Here is a 12,126-nt window from a genome sequence, read left to right as displayed (position 1 = left end):
GTCAGAACTGTGAGATGCTTGTGTTTCTTATCAGTTCTTCAGACAGTTTGTTTCTCAACATAACACAGCTGGTCCCAGCCCCTTCACTGATCTCACTGTTTCCCAGGGCTTTGTGAGACAATGCTGCTTCTCAGTATTTTCCACTCTGAGATTACCCAGAAACCTCTAGATGCTTGACTTCAGTCAGGTTGGCACAACTGGTTTTGTGCTACATCTTTATTCAGGCCTAACAAGGTAAAACTCTGCATGGGGCAGGTTGTTTTCACTTTTTTGAACTGGTGGGTTGGCTCGTTTCAGAGTTTTTTGTTCTGTTATTGGGGGTGTGTCCGTGTTGAGTGTCATTCGTACAGGGCTTCCCCTCTGTTTGTTGGGGAATCTGTGGCTGGGCACTGCTGCACCTGGACCTTCCTCAGTCTCTCCATGTTAGATGGGGCTGCCAGAGTTGCACGCAGTGTGGAAGGTGTGTGTGTGGGGGGGGGGGGGGGGGGGGGCTGGATTTAACAAGTGGCATTGTGATAAAACAGAAACTCTCTCTCCCGTTCCTAACAGGCTGTGAGCTGGTGTGGCGGCCGCTGCTCAGTGTTGTTCTTTGAAAACATCCGCTCAGTGACGCCAAGATCTTTCCTGAGCGGTAGCAGCCCATTTACCCCCCGTCATTAGCTCTGTGTAGCTGGGATCGTTCTCCAACCTGCCGCCTCTTCCCCAGCGCGCACAGACAGCGGGCGGGGAGCGGGTTCTGCACCCCGCAGTGCGGGCCCCGGCTTGTCCCCTGGGTCAGGGAGCGACGGCGGGACCGTCCGTCCTGGGGTGGGCGCCGATTGGCTCGGCTCTGACTGGGAGCCAATCAGAAATGGGACGGGAGGGTCCGGCCTCGCTTTGTGGCGGGTCACATCCTGGGGGCTGCGCAGGGCTCTGGATCTGCCCGCTCGGGTCTCAGGTGAGGGCCGGGCCGGGCCGCGCGTGTCTCCGAGCCGGGCCAGGGACGCGCTGAGTCAGCGCCAGGGACGCAGCTACCCCCCGGCACCCCCACTCCCCCCACTGAGCCTTGGGCTCCGGCTGCCGCCTGTCCCCGGGAGCCGCGCTGGGGGGACGCGGCGCAGCCGGGCGGAGAGAGCGGGGCCGGGGCCGCAGGAGCCGGTTCCCCGGGGTTGGGGGGAGCAGGGCCCAGGCGGGGGCCGAAGGGGGGCGGGGGCTGTTGCCCCCCCACATCATGGCGGCGGTGCGAGGGGCGGGGAGGCAGAGAAAAGCGGAATCCGGCCGCGCGCGGGGCGGCGGAACTTCGCAGCAAGAGCGGCCCTTGGTGCGGGAGCGGAGCGGCCTGCGGAGGGACACGGGCCGGGCCCGGCCCAGCCACCAGCGCGGGGGGGAGAGGGTCCCTTAGAGCCCTTCCAAGGTGCTGTGTCTGTGCCCCTCCCAAAGCTGCTTCTCAAGCTCACCCCCCCTCCAACTTCCCGGAGTTGCCAGTGCAGGGGGAGGCACTACGCACGGCTCTGCATCGTGTACCAGGGCACACCAGACACACGGCGTGTGCACATCCCTGCCTGCACCCCGCACCCTGCGTCCGTGTGCCCCTCTCCTGCCCAACTCCCAACTGAGGAGTGAGAGGAAATGGGGAATCTTCAACGAGGGGCCTGATGGCACAGGAGGAAGTTGGTTACTGCACTATTCGTGCTCTGGGCTTTCGTTCTGATGAATGGGGGATGGGACACCACAAACAAACCCACTGACCCTTATGCTGTCCTGACTGTGTCATTGCAGATTCTAGGTCAGCTGGGAGAGGAGCCAAAGCCAGGGACACTGCACTGGCTGGAATTGAGTCTGCCATGACTGCATAGAGCCATCTCTTGCAGCTGGCTCCGAGTTGATGAGAGTCCGGCACCCACCGCTGCCTCCCTGAGAGGAGAGATGCGGAAGGGAGAAGAAGCAGATCCTCCTGGACAGCTTCTTAACAGCTCCATAGACTTGAAGGGTTCAGGAGAACGAGGTAACGGGAGCTTCCCTGCCTAGGAACAGGCTGGAGAGAGATGCTGCCTCTCCTCTCCCCGCCCCATGCAGCAGGGGCTGTATTGCTCCAATGGACTCCGCCTGTGCTGCACGTGCTTTCTTGTGTGGCAGTTGCACGTATGGTATTTAGGACTGTATGTGTTCTGTCCTTCTGAAAATGTTTGGCTCACGTCTCCCTAGGTCGCTCCTGTCACTGCTCTTCTCGTCTGGTGGTTTGTCCATCCAGCGTGTGAGCTGAGGTGTTTGCACTCATAACCTATGCAGAGCCCTGCCTCCGAGCATGGCCACACATTCATATGTGTTTTGCCAGTGAATTTTATGCCCTCAGATGTGTCTCTGGGTGCTAGGGAAGAGGATTTGCTAAGATTGAACTCCAGTTCTCCCTGGGATGGAGGAGGCTCTTCCAAAGTTCCTGCCAACCTTTGGTGGTTAATTATGACAACTCTGGATATTCATGTTAACCATATAAATGCTCAATCCCTTTTTTAACTTTTCCTAAATTCTTTCTATCAATTTCCTGTGGCAGTGAGTTCCACAGTCTAATCATACATAGGCTGGAAAAAATAGTTCCTTTCCCACTTTTTTAATCTCATTGAATAGCCCCGTGTTCTTGTGTTCTGAGACAAGGAGAACATCGGGAAGGCGATAACTACCCCTTTAAGGGACAGGCAGGAGGCTACATCTGGCACAGGTGTAATCAAGCTGGCCCTGCCCCACCATAGGCCTGGGCTATTTGAAGAGGAAGAGGCAGCTGAAGGAGAGAGGGGAGTAGAAGCCAAGCAGGCTGCAGCAGGTGATGGTTTCTCACAGGCTCTAGGAGACCAACCTAATCAGCCTGAGACTTGGTTTGATGGACGTTAACTTTGGGATACCTGACCCAGGGTCCTGAGGTGAGGACCATATGAACTGTTTGTTGAAATTGCTCCTGTCCTGAAGCCTTATTAAAAGGGGACGAGCTGTTTTGTTAATTAATGTTGGCGGCTCCTGGCCTTAGGCTGTAAAAGCAAACGTACTGCTGCCAATCAAGGGACATTAAGGAGGGGTGCACCCACAGTGCCACACCAGGCCACAAGGGAGCGTGCAGGGATGGCCCACACAGGGCTGGTGCAAGGATATTTTGTGCCCTAGGCAAAACTTGCGCCCCCGCCTCCTCCCCTGCACATCGGTTCATTGAGAGGCAAATCCCAATGAGCCTTTATAGACCCCAGGGGCCAGCCATGCCCAGGAGTTGCTCCCCAGACCAGGTTCCCCCCTCCCCGCCCCTGGAAGGTGCATACCCCCCGCGAGCCCAGCCCACCCCGGCAGCCCCCGCCCCAAGTCCATTCACTGGGTTTGCCAGGCTTGGGCTGCTGCAGCAGCTCGGCAGGGAGGAGCCGCCTTCCGGAGGCACCAGAGAACCAGAGCGTGCTGCTTGCAGCGGCAAGCCCCAGCCATGGAGGAGCCGGCGCGGTGCAGGGGGGCAGCAGCCCTGCAAAGGTGGCAGCACTGCTAGCCAACACTCTGGCTCTCCGGTGCCTCCGGAAGGCGGCTCCTCACTGCCAAGCCAGGGCACCGCCTTTTTTAGAGTTACCATATTTCAGCAGTCAAAAAGGACTGGGTGTGGGGGTGGTGGTAGAGCCCCACCTGAGTCCAGCCCCCATCCACTCCCTCCTCCTTCCTGCCTCCCTCAGAACCCCCAGCACCCCCCCACTCCTTGCCCTCTGACTGACCCCTCCTGAGACCCCCCCCCACCCTAACTGCCCCCCTAGGACCCTACCTGTCCCCTGGCTGCCCCAACCTTTATCCACATCCTTTCCCGCAGACAGACCCCCAGGACTCCCACGTCCCAGCCAGCCACTCTCCGCCCCCTGACAGGACCCCTAGAATCCTGACCCATCTAACCCTCTGACTGCTCTGATCCCTCTCCCCACCACTGCCCCCTGAGGGCCCCCCAGAACTCCCCTTACCAGGCCCAGGCCGGTCAGATGCTGGCTCCACATGGAGTGAAGTGCTGGCGACAAGACGCTGAGGCAGGGGGAGGGGGGAAGTGGTGGAGGGACTCTGCCTGCTGGAGGCCAATGGGAGCAGCTAAATCAGGCCCAGGCACCTAATCAGCCGTGCCGCACTCTGTGTGAGGGGAAGGAAGGGGAGGAAAAATCCCGGACACCCCCAAATCTTGGCGCCCTAGGCGACCGCCTAGCTTGCCTAGTGGTTGCACCGGCCCTGGGCCCACGCCTTTATCAACAAAAGCTCCCAATTTGCCTTCTGTCCCATCTGTTATTGCGTAGACAGTTTATCCTGTCCCCTCTCAGTCACCTCCTCTCCATGGCGAACAATCCCAGGCTTTTCAAACTCTTGTCATGGATTTTCCAGGCCCTTGATCATCCTCCACCCTCAGGCAAATCCTTCTGAATTCTGCAGGGTCCTTTCTGGGGATTAATTGGGCTAATTAACCACACAGTGGTGATTTGGGGAGTGATGTTCTCCTTCGCAGTCTGGATGGGAGTTGGAGTTAATGTTTGTGTCCAGAGCAGGGACAGAACCATTTAAGATGTCAAAATAAATATCTGGTGTGTGTCTGATCAGAGCCTGATGGCAAATAATTCTGGTCTGAGTCACCCCAGGAGCATTAACAGGTTTTGGTCTTCCAGATCATCCAGCTAATTCCAGCTCCAGGAAACCTGCAGTATGGGATCGTCCAGTTACCCTCAGAGCCATAATCGTGGTTACAATGGTCGTCATCATCGCTCTAGTAGCAGCTTTGATAGGTAAGTTCCCAACCCCCGATGATTCAGTCTCTGGGTGTGGAGCTTTCTTCCTTTGCGGCTCACAGCTCCACCTCATCTCTCCCCGGCCTCTCTGCTTTAGCAGTCAGGTCAGACAGGAGTCTCTCTAGGCTCTTTCATGGTTCCCCTACCCCTCATCGCTGTCAGTCCTGAGAGCATCACAGACACTAACGGATTTCTCCGCACACCCCTGTGAGGCAGGGATGTGTCCTTGTCCTTGTTTTGTGGCAGGGGAGCCAAGGCACCGTGGCCCAGTTCCACAAAGGGCACTAAAGGGCCGAAGTCCCAGTTTCAGGCACCCTGTGATCTGCCAACCCCCTGCCCGGCTGCCGCTGAACCTGGGGGCGCCTGAGCTCACCTGGGGAATCGGGACGACACTTCATGTTCTGCCTCTTGGCGTGTGCTGCTGCTTGGCTCTTGGCACTCAGAGGCCTGTCGAACCCGTGGGGCGGGATCTGGCAGGTGTGCTTAGGGTGAAACAGGTGGGGGACAAGAAAACCCACCACCCTTAACCCTGCTCCAGTGATAGGGCCCTTCCCTGGGATGTGAGACCCCAGTTCCAGTCCCCTCTGTCTGAGGGGAGACAGGATCTGACCAGGGGTCTCCCACCTCTCCGGGGAGTGCCCAGCCACTGAGCTGTTGGACAGTCTGATGGGGGGTGTGTGTCTCAATATTTCCTGCTGAAGTTGCTCTGCTTTGATTGAATAATTAAATATTAATCGGGCCAGAGAGTTAGAATCCCTCTGATCTAGTCAGTAGGGCGCCCACCTGAGAGGTGGGACCCCCTGTTCTCCAATCCCTGCTCACCAGGGAGAGGGGACTGAGGCAGGGTCTCACGTCGGGGTGAGAGCCCTGCCAGTGGGTTAAAGGTGATCGGGGAGGTCGTCTTCTCTGCCCCCCCCCCCGTCCAGCCATTTTCAGTGGATTTAGGTGCCTGCTGCACTCGCTCTCCCAAGAACTGACTTAGGTACCTGACTCCAGGGCAGGGGGTCCCCTCTAGGGCTGAGGTGCTGAGCTCTGAGGGGGGCGGGGTGGAAGGCACAGGCTTGTCACTGTCTCCTATTGGCTGGCTTGGGCAGCCCCTGTCTAGTGCACTGGCTGTTGTGGATCCCGTTCTTATGCCCTGCTCTCCCCCCCACTTCACTGTGTGGGGCACCCAGCTCAGGCCCTGTGGGTCCCGTTGTTGTTCCAGGGATTTCCTAGGCTAGTAAAAGTTCGGTGTTGGCAAACGCCTCCGTCCCTTTGTGGATCCGGCCTCAGGGACTTGCTCTGGGTCAGGCAGGGAGTCTGGCAGAGCTTGGAACTGAATCCAGATCTCCTGAGCCCCAGTCGTCCAGGGCAGCGAACACAAGACAGTCGCTCTTTTCCCGATTCCAGCCCCTCTGTTGCTCCCTTTTACACTCAGGGACTCTCTTTTCACACCTGTTTGGGTGGATGGACTGACATGGATCCAGTGTCCGATCTTCATTGAGCAGGGTAACTTGTCTGCAGCTCAGTGCTCTGAGATTCCTGGCCTGGCCTGGCTTGACCTTCCTGCCTCTCCTCCCCTTGGTTGTCCCCACAGCAGGGCTGGCAGGGGCTACAGCATTGCTGGTGTGAGATTTATTCAGCTGTGGCGGGGAGCCCCCATCACTGCAGTGGTGCTGCTGAGAATTTAACCCCCGGGGTCAGGGATCTCCAAAGGGAAGGCTCCCCAGGGGCGTTAAACTTGGCCAGTTGGTGCGTACGGGATGTGCGATTACAGGCTATTTCCATTCAGTGTGAGAGTCACTCTATTGTGCAGCAAGGTGTGGGGCTGTGGGGTTATCAGTGGGGTTCTGGAGGGTTTAGCAGCTGGGCGAGGGGTCTGGGTGCTGCTCGCTGGGGTTATTAGAAGATGCTCTCACTGCTCCCACATTCCCCTCAGTGTAGTCACACGTTGCAGGCTGCGTTCCAGGGGATCTGAGGCTTTGATACACGAGATGGGTGAGGAGGGAAACCCGCTCAGAGAGGCTGTTGGATCTGACGGCCCCTCGTCTTCAAGGTGTCCTTGTCTGGGGCCCAGCAGGTCTGGCAGCTTCTCTGCTGCCGCCTGCTGGTGGTTTGGGGGCTCTGAACTTCTAACATTCTGCCCTTGCCTATTGTACCTGCTCCCATGAGATCAGTCACAGAAATGACCCGCTCGGTGTTCACCCTGCGCTGCCTCCTGGACTGAGCTGCCCAGCTCTGTAGATGTGGCTGTGGAAGGTGTGAGCACATGACACTGCCGTTAGCCTTGTACGAGAATCCATGTGCTGGGCAGCAGGAGCGTGGGACCTGCTGGGGGGGCGGGGGGAGGCAGAGCACCAGTGCAGGAACTGTGGCCCCTCCCCCACTCCTTTCCCCCCAGGGCCGGTGGAGTGTCTGGGGCTCCCCACAGCAGCCCAGGTTCCCCAGGCGGCTCTTACCACACCCCGGCTCTGGCTTCTGGCCTGGCCAGGTGTCGGGGACTCGGAAGGACATTGGTCCCCAAAGAGACTGCAGGGGGTTGCAATATCCCAGATTCTCAGACCACCTCATGGCTCAGGATCGTCTCCTCAGCGCCAGCCTGAATTGTCCCCCCTTGCTCAATTCATCCCATTGACTCCTGTTGTTCCCTGGGACCTTTAATGATTTCTTGCCCTTCTGGGGTTTGCACTGGGTCATGGCTCCTTGCTGTATCCACAAACGGCAACAGCAGACAGCCTCCCTGCAACCCCTTGGGTGCCAGAGATCGGCTTGGGCCTTGGGCCCCTAGGTGTTGGATTCAGTGCGGTGGTGGCACTTCCAAACTGTGTCCACCTTTGTTGTTTACAGCCAGCAAGGAGCTGTGCTGCCCTGGGAGATACGGAGTGTGGGTGTCTTCATGCAAACCCAGCCTCTGAATTTGTGCCTGGGAGCCTCCTTTAATGAAACTGTGGCTGTAGAGACAGCTTGTAACCCCCACCAGGAAGAGGCTGGTGCTGCTAGCAGGGGCTGCGCATCATGGCAGGGGAGCTGATCCCCCTCTCAGCTCCCCGGCCCTGAAGTGCAGCCCCTGCCGCCACCATCACTGTGCCTGCCCAAGGCTCTACGCCCAGGTTAACAAGTGGGCAGGCCTGGGCCCCCCACATTAAAACATGGGGGGGGGGCATGGCCCCCCCTTACCACCCCAGTTCCAGCGCCCCTGCCAGACACACTCCACCCTTGCTCTCACCTTCCCCATTCCCTTGGCTGCACACTCTGTACATCCCCAGCCCGATGGGGGCTTGGCCTGGTTGGCCTCTGGCACTGCCGCAGTGTGTGAGTCATAACAAACTCCAGCCACGCTGCTTGTCGGGTTGCTGGGCCGTGGCCTCTGAAGCAGCTGCTGCTGGCCACTCTCAGACTGGCCCGTCTCTCCCATCAGTCTGATCCCATCGGGCAGTTCTTGTTTCTGTCCCTGCTCGTTCTCCACAGAGATGAGAGATGGGACGATCTCTCGCCTTGTGCTTTGTGTTTTCTAGTGGTAACATCTAAGCAGCCTCCTCCATGCCCCCCTGCTGCCCCCTGCTGCCCGGACGGCTGGATCCGGATCCAAGGGAAATGTTACTATTTTTCTAAGGCCGAAGGGAACTGGACCTACAGCCAGAGCTTCTGCTCGTCACACGCTGCCTCCCTGGCTGGGATTGAGAGTCCGCAGGAGCTGGTGAGAAGCCGGTTAGATGCTTTGTGCCAAGCCCAGCGATCGCTGGCACCACAGACAGGGCTGGAGTCAGGCTGGGCTCAGCCCCTGTAGGGCCGAGAGGAGCCCGGGTGCCTCCCAGGCTGGGCAGCCAGAGTCAGTGCGGTTCTGGCAGCTGAATCCTGGCTGGACCTGGGGCTTCAACTTCCCCAACCCTGCATCTGCCAGAGCCCAGATGGGAGACTCGTCCTGTGCAGAGCTAGGCTGGCTCAGTCAGCTCCAGGCCAATGGGCTGCAGGGGGTGAGAACCTGCCCCCCAGCTCAGCCCAGCCCCAGGGTTTCCTCATGGGTGGGGTGGGGGGAATCCAGCTGGAGGTGAGGTCTGCTTTAGGCCTCTTCCCATCAATTTACCTGCCCTGGTGGGAGGGATCAGTCTGCCCTCCCCCTGCAGCTCCCTCTCCCTCCTGGCCCTGCTGTGCTCTGAGAAGGGGCTGCTGGGTGAACAGTGACCTTGCAGCTCAATTTCTGCTACAGTAGGTGCCACAGCCCCAAAAAAGAGGATGGGGGAGGGTGAAGGGTTAACATTTATCTGATCCCTTCAACCAATAACAATGAAAGAGGCCTCTAGAAAGAGGAAGTTACTCACCTTGTGCACTTCTGTGAGGCTCTCCCTGGCACTGTGAGTGTCTGGCCATTACAGGAACTGACTCCTGGCCAGAGAGGCACTGCTTGGAGCAGAAAGAGCCAGGCCTGCCCCTGGGCAGGGGGTTGTCAGCCTCTAGCAGGGAGGAATGCAGAAGAAAGTCCTCTTTACTCAATTTTTTTTTTCCAGTTTAAAAAAAAAAAGAGAGTCTACTAGGCTAATGATTGTTTTGTTACTTTTGTTCTCCTTAAAAGTAGTTAGAATAAAACAAACACTACTTATGCTGATGACACAGATAAGGAAGGGAGGACATGCCGTCTGAGTCCAAAGGCAGTAGAGAAGGAAGTGAGGGGGGTTCGCCTGTGCAGTGCTAAATAGCCTGGAGGCAGACCATGAGGGAGAGAGGGCCCATGCACAGTCTCAAGGGACACTGCTACCAAAAATCTCCGATTAGGTGTATATGCGCCCCTGAACCTCGAGAGTGGAGCACCCGTAGGGACACACATCTCAAAGAAGAATCCCCTGCTGCCCAAGGTGGGGAGCAGCAGAGTCAGGGCCTAACACAGCTGATTGCTTTTATTGGGTTTCTAAGGGTTCTCTGCTGCCATACGAAGGCAAACTGGACCACTGGATCGGCCTCCGGAAGGACTCGGGCCAGGTCTGGCAATGGGCCAATGGGACCAAGTTTGACCATCGGTGAGTCTCTTTTTCTCTGCATTGGTCAGAGGCAATGGAAATGCCCCACTGGCTGCTTTAACGTCCCCTCTTGCCGGGAGTGGGGCCTGGTGCTGGTGCAGGAAGGGGGATCCTGAGGGGCTGAGAGTGCAGCAGCTCCCCCTCCCTGACTTGGGGCGTCACCCCCTGGTCTGTGCCTGGCACACACTGACTCTAGCTTCAATTGCTTCTGGGTTACAGGTTTCAAATACAAGGCGGAGCAAACTGTGCGTACCTGGACAGAGACCTCACAGCCAGCAGCTCCAGCTGCAGGACACTGAGGAAATGGATCTGCAGTAAACCTGATACCCCTGTGAAGAAAGGGGATTCATGAACTTAAGACACTCGGAGACTAAATGTGAGACAGCCTGGCTCCGGTTCCCTCCATGGCCCTTCCATGCTGCATCTTGGTTCTTAGTCTGTCTCCAGGGTTTTGTCCAGGCCTAGTTGTCAGTTACCTTAATGGCGTGGTGTGTGACCCTTCTCTCGGGGAGACTGTCACGGTTTCAGGGTAACTGGATCTCTATCCCACCTCCATCAGGTCAGAGCTTGAGTCTCCAGCCACCCCCAGTCTCTGGGCAGAGACCCCGTCTCACTCCCTGACCGGGGCCCTTAAAGCTGCACAGCTCCCGTTCATACACTGCGACGTCCCAGCAAGCCAGTCTGTCTAAAAGCCAGCGCCTGCGCTTTGCTTCCACTCTGAGCACAATGCCCAGCACGTGGCAGCTGTTACAAGCCAGCTCACGGCCCTTTCTCAGCTGATACATTTATTCTAGGGCAAAAGCATTATAGAGAAAATGTATAAAAATCACTAAAATTTCCCCCTCACTAAATATGTAGGGATATTAAAGAAGGTTTATATTAAACATGATTTATATGAAAAATGACTTATTGTTAACTGATGCCTTATAACTAAAGGTTTATGTTAAAAGTAAATTTGTGATTCTAACCTGCAAGCCACCAGCTGTCTGTGTGAAGCCTGCTCAAAGAAATACTTTGTATAAAACTTGTTAAACATTAATTAACTCTAAGTAAGCCAAAACAGTAGCTGTTATAGTGTATAAATAGAGACCCCCACCCTCCGTAAGTTTTCATCTCACTTTATCTTTGATTGTTAAAAGACAGGGAGTCTCACATAAATTGGTCACACCCCAAAAGATAAAGAGACAGTGAAATAGATGTGATTAAGATAGAGAATGTATGTGAATGAATGGTTAGGGAGTTACCAGCCTGAAGAATTCAGTGTCGGCTGAAGAAGGTGTCAAGTGGGATCAACCAGATGACCCCCGGAGGGCAAACTGGAATCCACCCACCACACCTCAAAGGAAGGAAAAACAAAACATCTAATAACATGGAGCCAGCCATCTGCTGATTGATTTAGCAACAGCAGAATGAAGCAACTCCTATGAACGAACATAGGGAAAAATCCCTATAAAACTGGACTCTAAAGAATAAGGACTTTGAGTCTGTGGTTCTGCTGCCAGCCTCCAGGAGCATCAGATGCATCTGACACAGACTCGGCTCCTTCCTCATGACCAAGATACCTGGCCAGTAACTTGGCATGAGCAACGGCTAGGCTGGTAACTATAACATCTATACAGAACCTGAATGAATGATTGTGTGGATGAATGTGTGTGTGTGTGTGTGTATAAGGAATAAGTAGTGATAGAAATAAGTAGTAAAACAACGTTGTTTGCTTTTGTCTTTTGCTTTACTATTGTATTCACAATAAATGTGGCATCTTTGCCTTATCCCTCTTAATAAGATCCTGCTAGTTTTTATTGGTATAACATTTACACCAGAAATCATCCCTCTTCCACAGAGGAGTCTAGTAGCCAGTGACCCTTCCAGGCCCTCCCTATGGGGTTGGGGGTCCCACCCGCACTGAGAGCAGGTCCTGTCTGTTTGAATCAAAATGAAGGTCATGAATCTGTTTAAACTCAGCCTTTGAGTGTCCTAAGTTCTGTCTCCGTCTCTGGAAAACCCCCTGTGAGCCAGTGTGTGGGAACCAAACGTTCCAGGGTGCGATCCCAGCCAGGGAGAGGCTGGGTCACCACTTGCCCTGCAGCCTGGGGTGCCTCACAGTCCTGTGCAGAAGCTCCCAACCTGGGCCAAACAGCCTGCAGGTCACACCCTGAGTGTCTGTGCCTGGCCACAGCCCTGGTCCAGCCGCCTGTCAGCAAACCCCCGCGCCACACTGGGCCCACCAGCCTTGGTCACTACTTGCAGGGTGACCCCAACACGCTCCCAGTCCTGGACGTCCTCCCCCAACATGTCTTCTGCACTGTCCAGCCCTCTTCTGGACAGTCCAGATCTACTTGGCCCATTGCCCCTCTAAGGGCATCAATATACAGACACCC

General features: G+C 56.2%; 1 protein-coding gene across 1 annotated transcript; it reads left to right on the top strand.

The window, feature by feature from the left end:
* The first annotated feature begins 870 nt into the window (after nt 1-870).
* LOC123345640 (C-type lectin domain family 2 member D-like) lies at nt 871-10,593 on the top strand. The gene is made up of 6 exons (XM_044982632.1): nt 871-937; nt 1,759-1,984; nt 4,635-4,751; nt 8,252-8,433; nt 9,645-9,748; nt 9,968-10,593. The coding sequence occupies exons 2-6, from the start codon at nt 1,906-1,908 to the stop codon at nt 10,098-10,100; spliced, it is 615 nt and encodes a 204-aa protein (XP_044838567.1). The 5' UTR covers nt 871-937; nt 1,759-1,905; the 3' UTR covers nt 10,101-10,593.
* The last annotated feature ends 1,533 nt before the right edge of the window (nt 10,594-12,126 follow it).

Source organism: Mauremys mutica, chromosome 12, assembly GCF_020497125.1.
Source record: "Mauremys mutica isolate MM-2020 ecotype Southern chromosome 12, ASM2049712v1, whole genome shotgun sequence".
NCBI lineage: Eukaryota > Metazoa > Chordata > Testudines > Geoemydidae > Mauremys > Mauremys mutica.
This window is presented reverse-complemented; position numbering and strand designations above follow the sequence as displayed.